Source organism: Sarcophilus harrisii, chromosome 5 (genome assembly GCF_902635505.1).
Source record: "Sarcophilus harrisii chromosome 5, mSarHar1.11, whole genome shotgun sequence".
Classification (NCBI taxonomy): Eukaryota; Metazoa; Chordata; class Mammalia; order Dasyuromorphia; family Dasyuridae; genus Sarcophilus; species Sarcophilus harrisii.
In genome coordinates this window covers 38,142,144-38,161,025 of record NC_045430.1, presented here as the reverse complement: position 1 = coordinate 38,161,025, position 18,882 = coordinate 38,142,144, and the positions used below count along the sequence as shown (strand labels likewise).

The 18,882-nt window shown below is 38.7% G+C and overlaps 1 protein-coding gene across 2 annotated transcripts in view; it reads right to left on the bottom strand.

The window, feature by feature from the left end:
* Positions 1 to 18,882, bottom strand: part of PLXNC1 (plexin C1) — a 237,013-nt gene that overhangs the window by 106,512 nt on the left and 111,619 nt on the right. For both annotated transcript variants that reach the window (XM_031940840.1, XM_031940839.1), the window contains exons 10-12: positions 16,624 to 16,763; positions 8,528 to 8,707; positions 7,471 to 7,555 (exon numbers count right to left, since the gene is read on the bottom strand). In XM_031940840.1, coding sequence (XP_031796700.1) covers positions 7,471 to 7,555; positions 8,528 to 8,707; positions 16,624 to 16,763 — 405 coding nt within the window. The remainder of the gene's footprint in view (positions 1 to 7,470; positions 7,556 to 8,527; positions 8,708 to 16,623; positions 16,764 to 18,882) is intronic.

The following is an 18,882-nucleotide window of genomic DNA, read 5'->3' as shown; positions in this document are numbered from 1 at the left end:
ACATTCTAGTGAGAAAGACAACAAGCAAAATTATGTACCAAAAAGCTATGGACAGGATTTTTCAAAAAGTGATTAGCGGAAAGGGGGTACTAGAATTAAGAGGGATTATAAAAAGCTTCCTGTAGAATATGAAATTTTAGCTGGGACCTAGTAAACACAGAGAAGATGACATGGGGAAGATGAAGGTATTGTTTAATAAACTTTTTCAAGTATTTAAAAGATTGGGGGGTTTACTGTAGCTTTTTTTTTTTTTTAGTTCTAATGTAAAAGTGGGATTAGATTAGAAGTTCTTCGTGGCCCCAGAAGGTAGGGTAAAAGTTAACAAGAAGACAGATTCATTCAATTCGCACTCAACACTATGAAAAATTTCTTAATAAATACAACTTACCAAGAGAAAAATGGGCATATGACTTTGGTTGTTTTATGTCTTTTGCTCTCAAAGAGGACCAGGATATGAGGGAGATGATGTAATTGGATTTAAGAGAGGAAGGGATGTGCAAGGTCACCTGCCTCACTTTCTCCCCTGGAACTATTTGGCAGGATATAGATCAAGATGACTAGCGATGGCCCCAGATGCATTGGAAGAACTTGTTATATAATCTTACTCAAGGTCATACAACGAGGTGTGAGGGATAGACAAGATGGATCTGTAAAGGTTCCTTTGGGTTCTCAGTCTATGTACCTAGGGTCAAAGACTTCAGGGAATTGGGAATTTCTTTTAAGCGAGCTCTTCAAGTAGCGAATGGCTAAATCATGTATTGGGGATACAAAAGTACAGTGCAGCAGACAGGATTCATGGTTGGGTCCAAGACCAATGAAATTCTTTCCAAGGCTGAGACTCTATGATTCACTAAGTACAAGCAGATCAGCAAAGTCAATGGCAAGAGCAGATGGAAGGGCTGAGTCAGGACTGACTTTGCAGGGAAAAATGGGGTTATCTGGAAAGTTGACTGTGCCAAAAAAGCATTTTGTTTCTCTTTTGGGGAGAAGTAGCTGGGTTTTGTTGGGCAAGTCTTTAAAAAAAAAAAAGAACCCTAATTTCCACCAGCTGTAACAAAGTTTAGTACTTGCTTATTTCTCAAGCTAAAAGCATCACTTCCTGAGCACTCAGAATAGCCAACGATTTATATTAGCCTACGTACAGACATTTGGAAAATACAGCTCTTATTCCTAAGCAACTTCAAATCTTTCACTTATAAATATTTGTAAATGTTTTATTGATCCCTTTGGTTATTATCTGACAGCCATTTCTTTTTAAAAATATGTTATTTTGTCCCCAATTAAATGTAAAGATTATTTTTTAGAAATTTAATTTTAATACTTTATTTTTCCCAACAACATGCAAAAACGATTTTAACTGAACTTCTTTGTTCAAACTAAAAAACATTTTTAACTTCTTAAAAAATTTTGAATTCTAAATTTTCTCTCCCTCCCTCTCTTCCTCTGTGAACCTCTAAGCAAGTTGATATAGGTTATACATTGACAGTTATTTCTAGAAATACTGTTGTCCTCCTTCCTTGCTTTCCTTCCTGAATTGGACTTTCTTTCCAATGAAAGCCCACTGAGGGCAAGGACTACTTCACTTTGTCTTTGTTATATCTGTCACACAGCAGGCATTTGGCAAATGCTTTTTGTTAGACTTTTAAATTAAACAAATGATCAATAATTCCTCCAAATAAAGTGACAGCACTTCTCTCTGTGTCTGTATATATAACATACATACATATACATTACATATATACCCCTCCCCACACACATATATATACAACCTCCCCCCACTTCTCTGCTACTTGTTCTCATTCTTACTGTAATATTTGTGAACTTGAGCAAGTCAAGTCAATTTTATAAGAGTCTGTAGAATAGTAAGTAACATTTAGCATAAATAATACACATTAAATATGTATATATGTATTTAAACATATTGCACCTACTAGTATTTTATAAATATCATCTCATTTGATTCTCACTAACAGTCCCCTGTTATTATCCTCATTTTACAGATGAGGAAACTGAGGCAAATTGGTGAGGTGACTTGTCTAGAATCATGCAGCTAGGAAGTATCCAAGGTTAGATTTGAACTAAGTTCCTCTTGATTGCAGGCCCTGCAATCCACTGTGCCACCAGTTGTGGAGATATAAAGAATGCCTGAAAAACCTTGATGCAATTGGATGCACCCTTTCTTTTTAAAAATATTTTATTTTGTCACCAGTTACATTTAAAGATGATTTTTTAATACTTTATTTTCCCCAATGACATGCAAAAACACCTTTAACTGAAATTTCTTGTTCAAATTAAAGACAATTTGTAACTTTTTAAAAAATGTTGAGTTCCAAATCTTTTCTCTCCCTCCCTCTCTTCCCCTCTCTGTGAACTTATAAGTTCCTTTTTGGAAACTTCCATTGCTAAAGTCCCCTTAGAAAATGGACTTTATTGAAAGTTTTTAAACCCCAAATGGCACGGCACTGATCTGCATATCTACTTTATCAGAACTTGTCTGAATTTCTCTAATGTCTTCCTACCTCTCAACACCCTAATGAAGACCTTGGCCCGGGGAGGGCAGCAGTGCACTGAGCAAGTCTTCTGAGCCTGTAAGTGCATTACACTCTGCACAAGTACAGATTTCACACACTGTCAGCCTGCTGATGGATATGTTCATAGATGTCACAAGCCCTGAGTAGCTGGAACATCAGAATGGGCGCAGCCAGGTAGAAAGGACTGCATGACAAACTATACTGTCCATGTAAGAACTGTCAGTCTTATTATGCCTAAGGTATGTATCCCTACCCTGTATTCCTGCTCCCAACTCCTGGGATATTTTAATTTTAGGGATTTATGTTTTCTTTATTTCTTTTACCTACTAACTTCTGGATACAGAAGCAAAAAGCTCAGTTTTCCTGATTCTAATAACTAAGGGATGGAGATACAGCACAGGGTATTGAAAAGACCGAGTCAATGACCAACAAGGACTCCAAATGGTTGAGAATCAAATGCACTATCACCTTCTGGCAGAGAACTGATGACTCACAATGCAGAATGAGGTATATATTTTTTAACTTGCCAACATGGAAACTGGGCAGCTAAGCGGTACACAGGGCAGAGCATCAGACCTGGAGTCAGATACCTGAGTACAACTTACTAGTTGTTTGATTCTGGGCTAGTCATGTAACCCTGCTTGCCTCAGTTTCCTTATCTGTCAAATGAGCTAGAGAAGGAAATGGCAAAGCACTCCAAGAAAACCCCAAATGGGGTCACAAAGAGTTGGTCACAACTAAAAATCACTCAGCAACAAACATTAAGATGGAAATCTAATTTACTTGATTATGTATGTTTGTTACAAGGATTGTCTTTCTCTAATGGGGAAAGGGAAAGAAGAAAAATGATTTTTTGTTGATTAAAAAACTAATTTAAAAAGGAAAGATTGAGTATTAGAAAAACTTCAGTTTTTTGTGTGATCTTAAATAAGTTAACATTCGAAGGCTCTTTTCTGGGTCCCAATTTCTTGTCCAACAAAAAATATTTATTAAGCACTTTTGTTCATTTGTAGAAAGGATTTGGGATCTCGGCTAACTCTATTCCCATATATGACAACTGTACCATCTAGCTGCCCCTTCAGGGCTATTTCTAATCCTAACTTTCCTTTTGATTTTAAACCATACCTACATGACCCCTCTAGCAACCAGTGAATGGTATCAGAACAGTATATAGAGAACCTGTCCTGAAGTTAGGAGGATCTGAATTCAGATCCAGTCTCAGATACTTATTAGCTTCAAAAAAGAAAAAAAAAAAAGAACCAATCCAACCTTAAACAAAACAACATGTTGTCATATATGGGAATAGACCCACATGGGAGCTCCAAGGTAAACCTTCTATTTGTGGGCCCCTGAGTTGAGAGAGGTAACACATGGAGGTCACATCAACTTTTCTCAAGTCTTTCCTGACTAGGCTAGGGATTGGGGTTGGGTTTTCAATGGTTCTTCAGAGTGGAAAGAGAGCTGGATGTGGAATCAGAGAGATCGGGCAAAGAACATATCTTCAAATCCAAACTTTGCTAACTTATTAACCACTGACCACACCTCTGGGCAGTGCTTTCCTTCTCTAAAAAATGAGACAATTGGGTTAAATGACCTTTAAGGTCTGTCCAGTTCTAAATCTATAAACTCAAATTTTCTCTGATTTAGAAAAGGGCAGAAGAGAAAGGTAAGAATAGAAAGGTCAGAGCTAAGATGAATTTCCTCCCACTGGGTGAAGACCAACAAAATGATAAATCCAGGAGGTCCCAAAACCACACACCAAAATCACTGATGATACTTGGGCCATGTAGAACTGGTTAAATTCTAAAGTACATGGAAGATAATTTGAAGGGTACATGGCTAATGTCATTGGGAAAGTGAAGGAGGGATCACAGCAGCTGGAAATGGTGGGGGTCCAGACTTGCAAGGACTATAATTAAGAGCTTCTGGAGTTATGGAGGGTTTTTGGCTTCATCTAGGTGGCAATGGGCTTATCAAGCATTTAGAATCACAGAGCTGAAAAGGACCTCAGAGGTTGCCTAGGCCAGAAATGTCCAAAAGATGGCTCTCTGAGTGTGACTCAAAGGAGATTAAAATGTAATTGGGAAATATTTAACAACAACAACAACAACAACAAAATACATTGATAATAGTACATTTTAAAAATCTTAAATGTGACCCACAGGGACCCTTCTTAACAGTTTAGTGGGCCCCATTTCTACTGAGTTTGACACCGCTGACTTTGATCAACCCATCCTTGTTTCAGAATTCCCTCTATATCCTCCCCAGCAAGTGGTTAGTTAGCCTTTGCTTAAAGATATCTACTTCTGGAGAACTCAAGACCTCTCAAGAAACTTTTGGATAGCTCTAGTTCTCTTTACATCAAGTCCAAATCTGCCTCTTGGTCACTTTTGATCCATTGTTCCTAGTTTGCTTGAAAGTAGCTAAGAAAAAGTTTAATGCTTCTTGTACGTGAAAGTCTTCCAAATATCAAGAATATCCTCACCAAGGCTAATTGTCCCCAGTCCCTTTGTTTAATCTTTATACTACTTATCATGCTGTTGGCCCTCCTTGACACTCTCTATTGTGTCAATGTCCTTCGTGAAACATGGTGTCTAACTCTGAGGTACTTACTACCACATACCTATCAGACTGATTAATATGATAGGCAAAGTAAAATGAAAATTTTGGAGGCATTGTGGAAAAATTAGGACATAATGGACTGTTGGAACTATACAGCCAAAGGGTATACACTATGCATACCATTTGACTCAGAAATATCATTTACTCACCCTACTGTATCCCAAAGAGATCAAAGAAAATGGAAAAGGACCTATATATAAAAAATATTTATAGCAGTTCTTTTTGTGGTGGCAAAGAACTGGAAATTTGAGGGGATGTTCATCAATTGGGGAATGGTTGAACAAGCTGTGGTGTATGGTTGTGATGGATTTTTATTACGCTACAAGAAACAATATGCAGAATGGGTTCAAAAAAACCTAGGAAGATTTAATTGAAAGATAAACTGATGAAGAATGAAGTGAGCAGAACCAGGAGGACACTGTATATAGTAACAGCACTATTGTATGATGATCAACTGTGAATGACTTGGCTATTTTCAGCAACATGATGATCCAAAACAATTTCAAAGGACTAATAATGTAAAATACTATCCATCTCTGATAGGTGAGAAAGAACTGATGGAGGCTGAATGAAAATTAAGCTTTCTTAATTGTTTTTGTGGGTTTTTTTGGTCCGTTTTCTCTTTTGCAACATACTAATATGGAAATATATTTTGCATGACTGCACATGTATAATCGATATCAAAATGCTTGCCTTCTCAAAGATGGAAGAAAGGAGAGAAGAGAGGGAAGGAATTTGGAACTCAAAATTTTAAAAAAGAATGTTAAAAACTGTTTTTATATGTAATTGAGAAAAAAGTAAAGAAAAAGCTTTCTTTAAAAAAAAAAAGTAGTGTCTCACATGATTAGTATGAAAATCTTTTACATGACTGCTAATGTATAACTTACATCCAATTGCTTATGACTTCAGGATGGAGGAGAGTAGGGTAGGCAGGATAAAATTTAAAACTCAAAACTTAAAATTTTGTTTTTACATGTAATTGGAAAAAAACAAAATCTATTTATTTTAAAAATGTAATTTCTAAACACAGTATTCCAATTTGGATTTGACCAGGGTAGAAAGCTGGCTTAGGAAAAAGGGGAGAGGGCAGAAAGAAACCAAGTAAAGAATATAAAGGATAAGGAAATGAAAAAAGATGGCAGCTACATGAGTGTACTTCTTGGGTCTTATCAGTAAGATGGATATATTAATAACTATCCTTTCCTTTCTCATGGGGGTGCTGAGGACTGAATAAAAGAAAGAAATCTTTGAGCACCTAAAATGCTGTAATGGGCAAATACAGATTAATATCATTTTAGACTATTCCATGACATGCCATTCAACATATCACATGTAAAATTATTTAATCATCTGTGATTTCATCAGGATGAGAATATGCTATGTATCTGTCAGTGGGGCAAATCTATAATTCATTAGATGAATGGGAAGCAATAGATCTGGTAAAAAGAACTCCAGCTCTGGAGGCAGAGGATCTGGCTTAAAAACCTGCCTCCTTGCCGTCCTGTGGGAGCAATTTTCGACAAGACCCTTCCTCTTTCGGGTTCATAGTTCCTGCATCTGTCAACTACAGGGTCACTAAGATGGTCTTCATTCTGGATCTTAGCAAACTGCTTGAAACTCAACTGGATGAAGTGATTTACCCAGGATGACACAGAGATGTGCTCTCTGAACAAAGGTCTTTACCACTCCAAATCTAACACTCTCCTCACTATGTCACACTGACTCAATTTAAAAAATAATCATAATTAAGCACATAGCATAGGAGATAAAGAGCTTGTGTCGTTGTCAGAGAGACCCATATTCAACTCTTGTCTTTGAAACACACTGTTTAGATGATCCTGGATAGGTCACTTAACATAGAGCTAAGTTACTGAGCAGGTACCTACATGCAGGTACCTATAAGAGAGGAATTTTCTTGTCAAGGACATAGTAATGACAACATGAATCTGGATAGAAAAAAGAAAGCATAAAACAATATGTTTCCTAAATGAATTTTATGAGCAGCAACTGATAGAGTGCCCAGCCCTGGAGTCAAGAGGACCAGAGTTAAAATATGACCTCAGACACTTATTAGCTGTGGGACTCTGGACAAATCATTTCACACTATTTGCCTCAGTTTCCTCATCTGTAAAGCGAGCAGCCAAAGGAAATGGCAAAGCACTCTAATGTCTTTGTCAAGAAAACCCCAAATGAGGGTGTGAAGGGTTGGACACAATTGAAAACAACTGAGCAATAATAACAAAATCAATTTTAGTTTTCACAGTAACAAAGTGATAAAAAGATAAAAATAATCATACGATTTATTTTTATGACTTACACTGAAATCTTTCCCTTCGTGGGAAATAATTAAATTATCAATTACATCGAAATTCCGGCCTTCTATGGTTATATTTTGACCGCCACTGAAAAAAATGAACAAAGAAATTATTGACCAGTTAGGATACGTCATATTTCATATTTAAACTTCTTCCTTTCCTCATTTACCCCCCCAAGCTAACAAGGCAATTGTCAAACCTGGGGACAGATTTAATTGGAACTCTGAGTCTACTTTACATTTGTGAGATTATATCCAAATCAAAGTCTCTGTACTATGCAAAATAGACAGTTAGTTCTCTGTTAGATAGAGATTTCCCCTAAAACTCTGTTGATATGGATTAAGAAACATTCATTCATTGGGACAGAAGTCTGGGCATGTTAGCTCAATTGGATGGAGTCCCTGTTGACAGCAAGGCCAGTGACATAGGTTTGAAACAGGGAGCCTTCCATCGGAAATCCAGCCAGTCTATTTACCTTATCTATCAGTGGCACAGGACTCTGAGGGAAGGGTCTCAGAGGCAGTCCGGCCATTACTGTGCAAACAAGTCAGGCTCAGTAGTTTTACCTTGCAATATGACACTATCTTAGTGATTTGCCTTTGGGAATGGTTTCTGAGCAAATAAAGGACAACCACCTCCTGAATCCACTTCACACCTAACGCTGAGCAATAGGAACACTGGAGAGGAGTTCAAGGAGATCTTAATTTGTAGCTGAACCCAGGAATTACTTTGAAAATTAGATGCACTGTGAAGAGAGAGCAATAGGTTTAAACTTTCACACCTGTGTCTAGATTCTAATTTAACCACAAGGAGGTTTTCTGCTTATTTACTGTATTTGTCAAGCAGCGTTTAAATTGGGGTATTTTAGACTCGATTTGGAATTTCCCTTCCTTCTGTTAGGGGAATCTTTGAAAGGTTTTCATTCTGGCTTCTCTCCACCCAAATTCAAGTTGGTGAAACTGATGGCTTTTTTTACTGCCATGCTTTTGTCTATTAGCGACAGCAAGAAAAAAAGAAAAAGAAAAAAAAAGACAATGGTCCTGAGATTCAAGCAGTTACCTGACCCACGTGGTGGCTGGGAAAATAAAGGAACACGAAGGCAATGCAACAAAAGACAGTGTCCCCGCAGGAAAGCAGTCCCCATCATCAAACTGAATACAAACATCCTTCATTTCCTTCCGACTTGATGGGAGAGAGAATTTCATGTGTGTGTCGTTCAGCACCTGATGAACATGTATTCTAGAAGAGATGGGTAAAAGGACTCTTAAATAAAGTCATTATTTGACCATGGCTGATTACCTATAGCTGTCTTAAATCCATCAGAATCATACTAACCCAGGATTTACTAAGGAAACACCTACATCCAAGTGGCTCTTATTCAAAGGGCTTATAATCAGTTTCTGGATTACCTGAAGCCTCTTTTCTCCTCCTCCCCCTCCTCCTCCTCCTCTCCTCTCACCTGGCATAAGAATCTCTATTATAGGAGAAAGACAAGAGGAAAAAACCTACGCAAGCATTCAATGAGCATCCTAAGCTCCTGCTTTGTGACAGGCACTGTGATAGGTGCTGAGACAGGGAAGTGAGAGAGGAAGGGAGAATAAAAAAATCAAGGAGAAGGGAGGTTGTGATTATAGGTGATCAAAACAGCAAGAGTGCCCTCAAGAGAAACAGGGAAACTAGAAAGAAGGAAAACTGGGTTTCAAAGGGAAAATAATAAGTTTTGCTTTGGATGGAGTAATCATGAGATTTCTGGGTAGAGATGTCTAGCAGGTAATGAGAGATAAAGGACTGGGGTTCAGGACAGTTATCACCTCCAGATATGTAGATTTGGGAGACATATACATAAGGAAGATTGCTAAATCCACAGGAACTGATGGAAAGACTGAAAGGGAGTTGATTTTACTGTCTTTGAAGGCAAGCTAGTAGCAAGGGATCTCAAGAGGCACTGTAGGACCACTCATTCATTTTCTGGAATGAATTTTCCTCAGCTGAGGAAATTAAGGACCAGACATGTTGAGTGATTAACTAAGATCATAGAACTTACAAGTACCAGAGATAAGAATTAAAAACAGATCTTCTGATTTTATTGTTTTCTACTTTATTCTCAATGAAAGATCACCCAGTCTTCACTGGAGATACCAGGAAGGATGGACCTCCCAGGTCATCTCTTTCTACTTTGAGAAAGCCTGACCTTCCTTATCTTCCTTCTTCCTCCTTACCCACTTCAACCCACTGCTCCAATTTCTGCTTTCTGGGGCAAAGCAGAACTAACTTCAGCTTTCTTTTTCCCTCAGATCTAGTCCTGACTTTCCAGACTTTTATTCACCATGCCACAGTAGCCTTTACACTGAAAGAATTGAGGAGAATTAGGACAGCAAGTGGTGAACTGTGGGAATTAAGTAAACCACACTGACTCTCCTTCTTGTGACTCAATTCTAGAGCTAGCTTAGTTTCTATTCAACTTTGGGTCCAGTCCAAATTGTTTCCTATGAGGAAACTTAATTCAGTTGTGGGAATTAGGAGAAAACATTATTGTACTGAACTTAGCCCTGGGAAGCTAGACCACTTTTGTCAGCTACTTAAGAGACCCTTAACTAAGGACGTGGATTATATTGACCAGAAACTCACAATTATACATCTCAAGCAACACATGTCTTATCTAAAAAGTGGCCCCATACTGATCAATCAGTTATTGTTTCTCTGTTTCTTTAACTGTTTACAGACACTTGGGGAGTAGTGGGACACCTGTTTTTCTGAATTCAGGTAATTATACCTCTTCACTTTCCCCTTCCCAACTTAAGAGTCCCTAATCTTTTTATCCAGTTACATGAGATTACCTACTGTTGTTCTGTTTCCTTTTAATTAATTCATTTTATTTGATTAATTATTTTTAAAGCACAAAGATATGTCTTCCCCTGTATTCAAGGTCCAGGACTAAGCTGAGGAGGTATGGGACCAGTTTGTTGGATAATCAGCAAGCATTGCTTAATAAATCAATAAGTTCTGAAGCTCAAATTTTTGTTTCCTCGGTGATTTCATCTTTCACTTGCCACAACACTCTGAAAACATATTCCACTCCTGGAGCCCCTCCTGAGTAAGTGGTTCCTCCCACAACTACTTTCAAGCAAAGTACTTAGGTTAACTCTGTTCACATTTCTCTACACACTTTATTTATTACTGTTTGGATTTTCTCCACCATAGCCTTGAGGGTGCAAATCTCTCCTTTTCCTTCTTTTTTGGCTTCCTTTTCTATGTTGTTTTTCTCCATTAGAATATAAGCTCCTTGAGGGCAGGAATTTCCTGTTTGTATGCTCAGCACTTAGCATAGTTCCTGGCACACAGGTAGACTTAATAAATGCTTGTTATCTTGACTTGCCTATACAGCCCCTTCAAATACAAAAAAGTTATTATATTTATATTTACATAAATATAAAAAGCATATATATATATATATATATCCCCTAACAGCTCAACATACCCAGTTCTATGGATGGCATAGGTTTTATGAACCCTCACCATCGTATCTGTCCCCTTTAGGTTGTCAATGTCTTTTATAAAATGGTGTATTCAGAATTAAATACAATGCTACAGATGTACCTTTGACCAGAACATGGTACAACAAGAGTCTCTGGGAGAGAAGGTCACCAAATATTTCAGGTAAGTGGATGGAACCCTTTCCTTCACTGCTCTGGAGATCCAGCTCCAGAAGTGACACTAGAAACCTCACAGTAAACCAAAAAGCAAACTCAGAAACATGGCAAAGTTAGAAAGAAAGAATGTATAGTCAAATGACCAGGGTTAAAATTCCAGCTTTTTAATTGGAAATTTTCCAGATTTACCATCTTCGACCTCAGAGCAAGTGTTCTTAACGTGGAGTCTGAGAATTTGTTTTTTAACTTTGATAACTGATTCCATAAAGTTGATTTCCTTTGTAATCTTGATGAGAGGAGCCCCAAAACTCTTTCTCTTTCTCTCTCTCTGACTTTGGGAATGAGCCATGAGGTAAAGCACTTGAACTCCTTGAAGAAAAAATTCTCCTTGAATCCTGCCTCTGTGAGAGACCGTTCCAGGGAATCAAATAAAGTGATTTCTCTAGGTGAGGGTACTTGAGTCTGGAGCTGGAGAATTCCAACCCTATTGAATTGAAGAAAGACTCATTCAATTCCATTCAATTCCAGCTCAAGCTGACCAGACCCTTTGGGAGCAGGCTTTGGTTGTAGCCAAGGCTTTTATTATAAAAAGAGTCAATTTTAAACTCATTCCTTGCAGAGGACCTAACCATACCATGCCAAGGAAAAACTCTGCCTGCTGAAATAATATTCTCTTCCAGTGTTACCCTTTTTTTAGCTCCCTCACCTATTTCCCTAACAAGACTTTATACCTCTGTCAGGATTTCTCTACTAGAAACTTTACTTCTCTGCCAGGACCTTGCCACTAAGGAATTCAGCCTTTCTGTTCATTCATAGCAAAGGCCGACTTCCCAATGCCAGTAATAAACTTCTTTTTATCAGTCTAGCTTTTCGGGTTCATAAATTCCTTTACAAAGGACCTCTGTGCCACCAAAAGCGGGTTCCCACAACTCCCTACCTTGCAACGGATCCTAAGGGGATTTAGGAGAGCCAAACTCTTCATTTGGTTCCCTGAACCCTGAACCTGCCACTAACCTCATCATTTAACTCCCTGACCACCAGGAACGCTTATCTCATCATTTTGGTTCCTGAATCTAATCTCATCAATCTCACAGATTTTGTTTTATGTATTTAAAAAACAATATTCTGAGAAAGAATCGATAAACTTCACCAGAATGCCAAAAGAATCTATGAAATGAAAACAGCCAAAAATCTTTGGTCTATGACTATTGAAAGCCTTCAACCACAATACTGATCAATGCACAGATTTCAAGGAGTCCATGGATCACAGATGGAGGGAAAATGCATCTTTTTTTCAATATATTCATTTCTTTGTAATCCTATGAATATATAAGGAGTCCATAAGCTTCACCAGATTGCCAAAGCAAAACCTATCTTAGAGGAAAATCACCTGACTTTCCAGGTAATCTGTTTCCTCAATGCTGAAAAGAGGGGCTAGACTCAATGATCTCTAACACATTCTTGATCTCTGCCCCAAAATCAGCCAAAATCAGAAATCCTGCAACTTGGACGTGGCCGTGGGAGAGTTCCTTTGGCCAGAAAGTGAAGCAGCCTTGAGGATCAGGCAAAGATCCACAGGGAGGCACCCCACAGCTTCTGTCTTTTTGGGAAACTTTGGATTAAAACTTGTGTCTAAAAAGAGACTCTAGCCAGCATAAAAAATTAAGATCTGGCTGTATTTGCATAACGCCTGGCACGGTTTTGATACACAGCAACAATCTATTATTCCTATTTGAAGTATGCATGCATTATTAAGGAACAAGAATAAATTCAGGAAACACCTAAATCACATTCTGGGTTAGCACTATCTCAAAATCACATGAGTGTTTTCTTTCTGAAAACTCTTGTGATGAGGGAAAAAACAACTACAAAAAAAAAAAAAAAAAAAAATGGAAGACTGAAGACTCAGTTCAAATTTTGACTCTGTCACTTCTCACCTGTGCACCTGTTAAGGTAAATCAATCTCCCTGGTCCTTGGCTGCCTCGCCTTCATCTTTGGGCAAGAAGTAGCTAGGTGGGCCAGCAAATAAGCACCGGATGTTCTGTCTCAAACAGTTGCTAGCTGTGTGACTCTGGGCAAGTCACTTAATTATTCTCCAGTTCCTGTATCAGTAGAATGATAGTTTTGGACTGAATAGTCTCCAAGATTCCTTTCAGCTCTAAATTTATGATTCTATGATGACTTAGCTTTTAAAGAAGGATCCTTCTAGCTCCAAAACTAGTCATAGTCATTATAAAATTAATGAGTTATTCAAGGAGAAAATTATTAGCAAGGGAGACCACTATGGTGCTCATGAGCGTAAATCAGTGGGATTGGGGGCCAAATTGGGCTGTGAATCTTACGGCTCTAGGGAACCTTCCACAAATCCTTCACATTCACTCTCTGAGTCTCAGTTTCCTCATTTGTCAAGTGAAGAAATTAGACTAGCTGGCCTATCGGATCCTTTCTGAGCCTCTAACTGAGACATTATAAAACTGATAGAATGTTAAAATCCCAAATTAATGGCTAACTATAAGAGAGCCATGTGACAACAGATGGTTCTTCATAATCTCATTCCTTCCCAGCACACGTCCTTGTCCTTTAGGAATGACAGGATGATAATTCGGGTTAAAGCAATCAAACAATGTTCTACCGTTAAGGGAACATGACCTTTGCTGCCAGTGACCTTGGGCTTCCTGCCACAGATGTGGTTACCGAGATGTTCCTCAGATAGGGATCTCTTAGCCATTTAATTTAATAACTCTGGCGCATCAAGACACATTCAGAATTGAAATGCTGGCATAATCAGTCAGAAATAGCCTGACTCCCTGAAAAACACATATTGTTTCCAGAGAGCTGATCACCTTTCTGTGCAAACACAGGTGGCTAACTTCACAGTTTCACTTACATTAAGAAACTGGGGTGGGAATGGGAGGGGGGGAGGAATATAATAATAAGGTATTTAATCTGAATAAAAGCTATGAAAATGACATTGCAGTGAAGATAAGCACAGCAAGCAGCTAATTTTAGAAAATGGCAAAAACACAGGAATAAGGCCAGTGAGAAACAGTTGACTTCACCAAGAACACAGACACCAAATTCACTGATTCAGAATGGAATGTTAATTGTGTGTGTAGCAAATGGATTACAACAGAAAGCTCAGTGAATGAAGCTGGCAAGGAAAATGATCATATGCATGTCTTGGAGGAGTTAAAACTGCCATTGCACAGGTCAAGGGAAGAGTGAATAGTGAGTGGCCCCCAAGCCAGCAAAATCTGGACTCAAGTCCAGTCCCTGACACTTATTGCCCAAATGATCCGGAAAAGGCATTTCTCAAGGACTCTGGGCTGCAGACTAAGTGTCAACCTGCACTGGGAGAGGATCTTCCTCATCTAGGGATTCCTGGACTGAAGAGATGACACAGGTCCTGTCATTTTTACAATAAGAACTGATTAAGTATTCAATTTTGAATAAAACACAAATATAGCCACATTTTGTTATAAAATTTTCCAGAAATTACTGGGTAATGAGAGGAATGGAGAAAAGGAGAGATGAAGGAAAGGAGGCAGAAGAAAAGAGAGGGAGTGGGGAAGAGAGGGGAAAGAGGAGGGGGAAAGGAAGGGGAAGAGAGAGCAGAAGGGGAAGGATGAGAAAAGAGGAAGGTGGAAAGCAAAAAAGGAGGCAGTGAAAGAGGAGGAAAGTGGGGAGTCAGAAGAAAGGGAAAGAAGAAGGAGGAAGGGGAGAGACAGACAGAAACAGAGAGGCAAAGAAATAGAAAGAGAAACAGACAGGAAGAGGGAGAGAAGTGAGGAGTCAGAGGAAAAGGAAAGAAGAGAGAAGAAGGAGGGAGATTGGAAATAAGGAAAGGAGGAGAAGAGAAGAGAGGCAGAGAGACAAACATAGAGAGAGAGGAGGGAGGGAAAAGGAGAGGGAGAAAAGGAAGCAGCGAAAGAGAGGGGGAATGAGGAGTCAGCGGAAAGGGAAAGGAGAAGAGGAAAGAGGGAGGGAAGTTAGAAGGAGGGAGTGGGAAGAGGGGAAGAGAAGGATGGACAGAGAGAGAGAGAAAAAGAGAGAAGACCAAGATAAAGACAGACGGATAGAAACAGAGACAGAGAGAGAAGGAGGGAGGGAGCAGAGGAGGCAGTAGAGGAGAGGGGCAGTGGGGATGAAGGGGGAAGAAAAGAAGATAGGAGTGAAGAGGAGAAAAGGGTAGAAGGGAAAAGAGCAGGGGGAGGTAAGGAAAAGGAGAGGAGCCAGCAGGAAGGAAGGAGAGAGATATAAGGGGTGAATAGAGAAAGAAGGCAAAAAGGAAAGAGGGGGAAAAGGAGGTAAGACAGACCAGAAAAAGAAAATATGTGTATCTTCATATTGATGTATATTTTTGTATGAAGCAAAATGGATAAAAGGTTGGTTTCAAAGGTCAAGTGAAGCAGTGGAAAGGTTAGTGGATCTAGAGTTTGAAAATCTGGATTCAAATCCCTTCTCTGCAACATTCTACTTGTATGAACTTAAACATGCTTCTTAACTCCCTGAGCTTCACCTATAAAATGAGGGGGGTGGACTAGATAGCTTCTGAGATGCCCCTAGAGCTAAAATGATGCCTTAAATAGGCTGTGATTTCTCCACAACTAGATTCTTGTACTCGATTCCTGGAGGGTTCTTCTTAAGTCTCTCCCAAACAGCTGCCAAAATGATCTTCCTCAAGCACAGCTCTGACCAGGTCACCTAACCCCCTCTTCAATAAACTCCAGTAACTCCCTATCACCTCTAGGAGCAAATCCTGTTTGTCTTCTAAAGCCCTTCATGACCTGAACCCTTCCCACTCCTACAATCTGCTCTCACCCTTCTCCCCTCCACTCATTCTATGACTTACATGACGCTAGCCCTCTACCTTCCAACACTGCTTGTCTCTGTGCCTACAATTACATTGCTTCTCATCACTGTCTCCCTGGAGGCTTCCTTGAAGTCTCTGCAAAAATCCCACTTTCTACAAGAAGACTTTTTCCATTCCCCTTAATTCTAGTGCCTTTCCTTCTGAGAGTCCCCTTCAGTTAATCCGGTCTATATCTTATTGGTACATAAACATGTTGTTTCCCTCTTGAAGACTTCAAGTTCCTTGAGAGTATGAATTGTTCTTTTTTTTTTTTTTTTTGCTTTATATATATAAGAGTGTGTGAGTATGATATATAATATAATAATAAATATATAAATATATTTTTATATATTTGCTTTATATACAATCTTTGGGAGCTTTTCCTTTGGCTTCGCAGCTCACATCCTCTCACAATGAATTACAACAGTAGAATTATTTCATGGCACTGGGATTTTATTATATTGAATATTTATTTTCCCAAATAATAATAAGGTAAGATATAGGGCTTAGAAATCACTTGGATCTATGGAGATTTTTTTAAATTGCACTCTAATTGGAGAAAGAAATAGCAAACTACTCTGGGTATCTTTGCCAAGAAAACCCCTGATGAGGTCACAGAGAGTTGGACACAATTGAACAACAATCGACTCACACATCTTGGTCACAAGTGCTGGTTCCTTTTAGTATCATGGAGATATTAGATGCTTGTGTAAAGTTGGTTCCAATGACAATCAAATCACTTTTCCCCAGGGTCGATACTTTCTGTGGCATTATGGACTGGATGGAGAAGACCTGCAGGAAATCCAAGATCAGCAAATGCAAGATTAATAATAGAAAATAACATAACTGTCCTTTGAAGAAATCGTCAGGATACTGCCATATTTAGCCAATAAACGTAGACACCTCACCAAATTCAGTGAATTCAGTAGGAACAGGGCTTAAGATTCATCTGTCTCTCAACTCACAAAAGCATTAGGTCAGACCAATTAGTTTATGTCTCAAAAGAGACAAAACAGAGCTGAAGACTTTGACGTTACAATAATCTCAAAAACGCTTTCTACCTCGATGCCTTTGGAGATTCACAAAATAAACACGGCAACGGATGGAAGCCAAAGGAAGCCAGCTGCCATAGGCTTCACAACATACATAATTATCATAATTCTAAATGATCATGCCTTATGCTTGCAGAGCACTGGAGAGTTTCCAACACCCTTGTACATATGCCAGCTCAATGTGATGGGAAAAGAACTTTTCATTCAAAGAGACATGGCTTCCAATGGGACCTCGGATACTTCCTACATGTAAGATCTTGGGCAAATTGGTCAGTCCCTTGAATGAGGGATTCAACAAGCATTTATGAAGCACTCACTTTGTATCGGGTACAGTGCTAAATGCTAGGGACACAAATACAAGTACAAACTAAAATAGTCTATCCCTTCAAGAAACTTACATTCTAATGGGGGGAGAAAACATAAAAGAAGAGATGAAAAGGGGAGCAATGAGGTATTTTTAAGGAGAGAATGAGGGATGGCCAATTAGGGTCCCTTCATCAAAAATGGAGGCTCTGGGAAGAATTCACCTCACTTTCCTGGGTCTCAGTTTGCTCATCTCTAAAATGAAGTGATTGGATTTGATTAGGACTTCTTAAACTTTTTCCATTTGTGACTCTTTTTTGTCCAAGAAATTTTTATACAATACCAGATATATAGGTACATAAAATAGGTATACAAATCAAACATTTACTGATAATAAATCATAATTTCATGATCTCTACATTCAGTTTCATGATCCCTACATTCAGTTACATGACCGCATAAAGGGCCACAACTCACAATTTAAGAAGTTTTGTACTAAATAACTTCTAAGGTCCTTCCAATTTGATTCAACCCAAGGTTAGTAAATGGTGGAATTGAGATTTGAACTTAGTTCCTTAAGACAGCTAGATCACTGGTTCTACCAGTGCCTCTAAATTTAAAAAGAAAATTACCTCCTCCCCAAAATTAATTCTTCAAAGAACAATACTTTTTAAGAAAGAATAGCAGTAAATCATAGAATCAGACAATGGAAGAATCTAAGTCAAGGACTAACCATTTAATATCAAGCAGATGAATATCTATAACAAACCAGAGTAGATGACTATTTTCTTATGATACATAAACTTTTGTATTTGTAGATATAAGATATAGACAGGATTAACTGAAGGGAGTCTCAAAGGGGAAAGCACTAGAATTAAGGGGAATGGAGAAAATCTTCTTACAGAAAGTGGGATTTTCACTGAAAGTGGGATTTTCACTGAGACTTCAAGGAATATCTCATTTGGTATCAATGCCCAGCTAGCATTTTTTTAGATTTATAAGATCATGGCTCTAGGACTGGGAAACAGTACATAAGTCACCCAGTACAACACTCATTTTACAGATGAGGAAAATGGGGCCTGAAGAGACCTAATCTCTTGCTCAATGTCAACACAGGAATTGGAAATCAGACCCTTTGTATCCATATACCACTATTAGTTTTCCTTTCTGTCCAACTTTATAAAGATCCCAAGGTAGGATGGGCTATGTTCAGAGATCACAGGATTGTAATTTAAAGCTAGAAGACTCATTACAGGTTATCTAGTCCCTTCCCCCTCCTCAGTTTGCTCAGAGATGAAATGATTTGCTCTATTGTTATTCCTTTGTTTTCAAAAAGGACCAATGACTTAACAAGGATGAGGTCTTGATTTGCTTGTGAATTAGATACACAGCAAGGCAGAACTGAGCAAAGTCATCAGCCTCACTCTTTCCTCTAGAGTCAGCAAATTTCAATGGCAAGACAATGGTCAGTCAGAAGACTGGCTTCGGTCTGGGATGTGGTCAGTGACGTTGGGCTTTTTCAGAAATAATGGGGAGGTGTGGGTGGTGCAATGGAT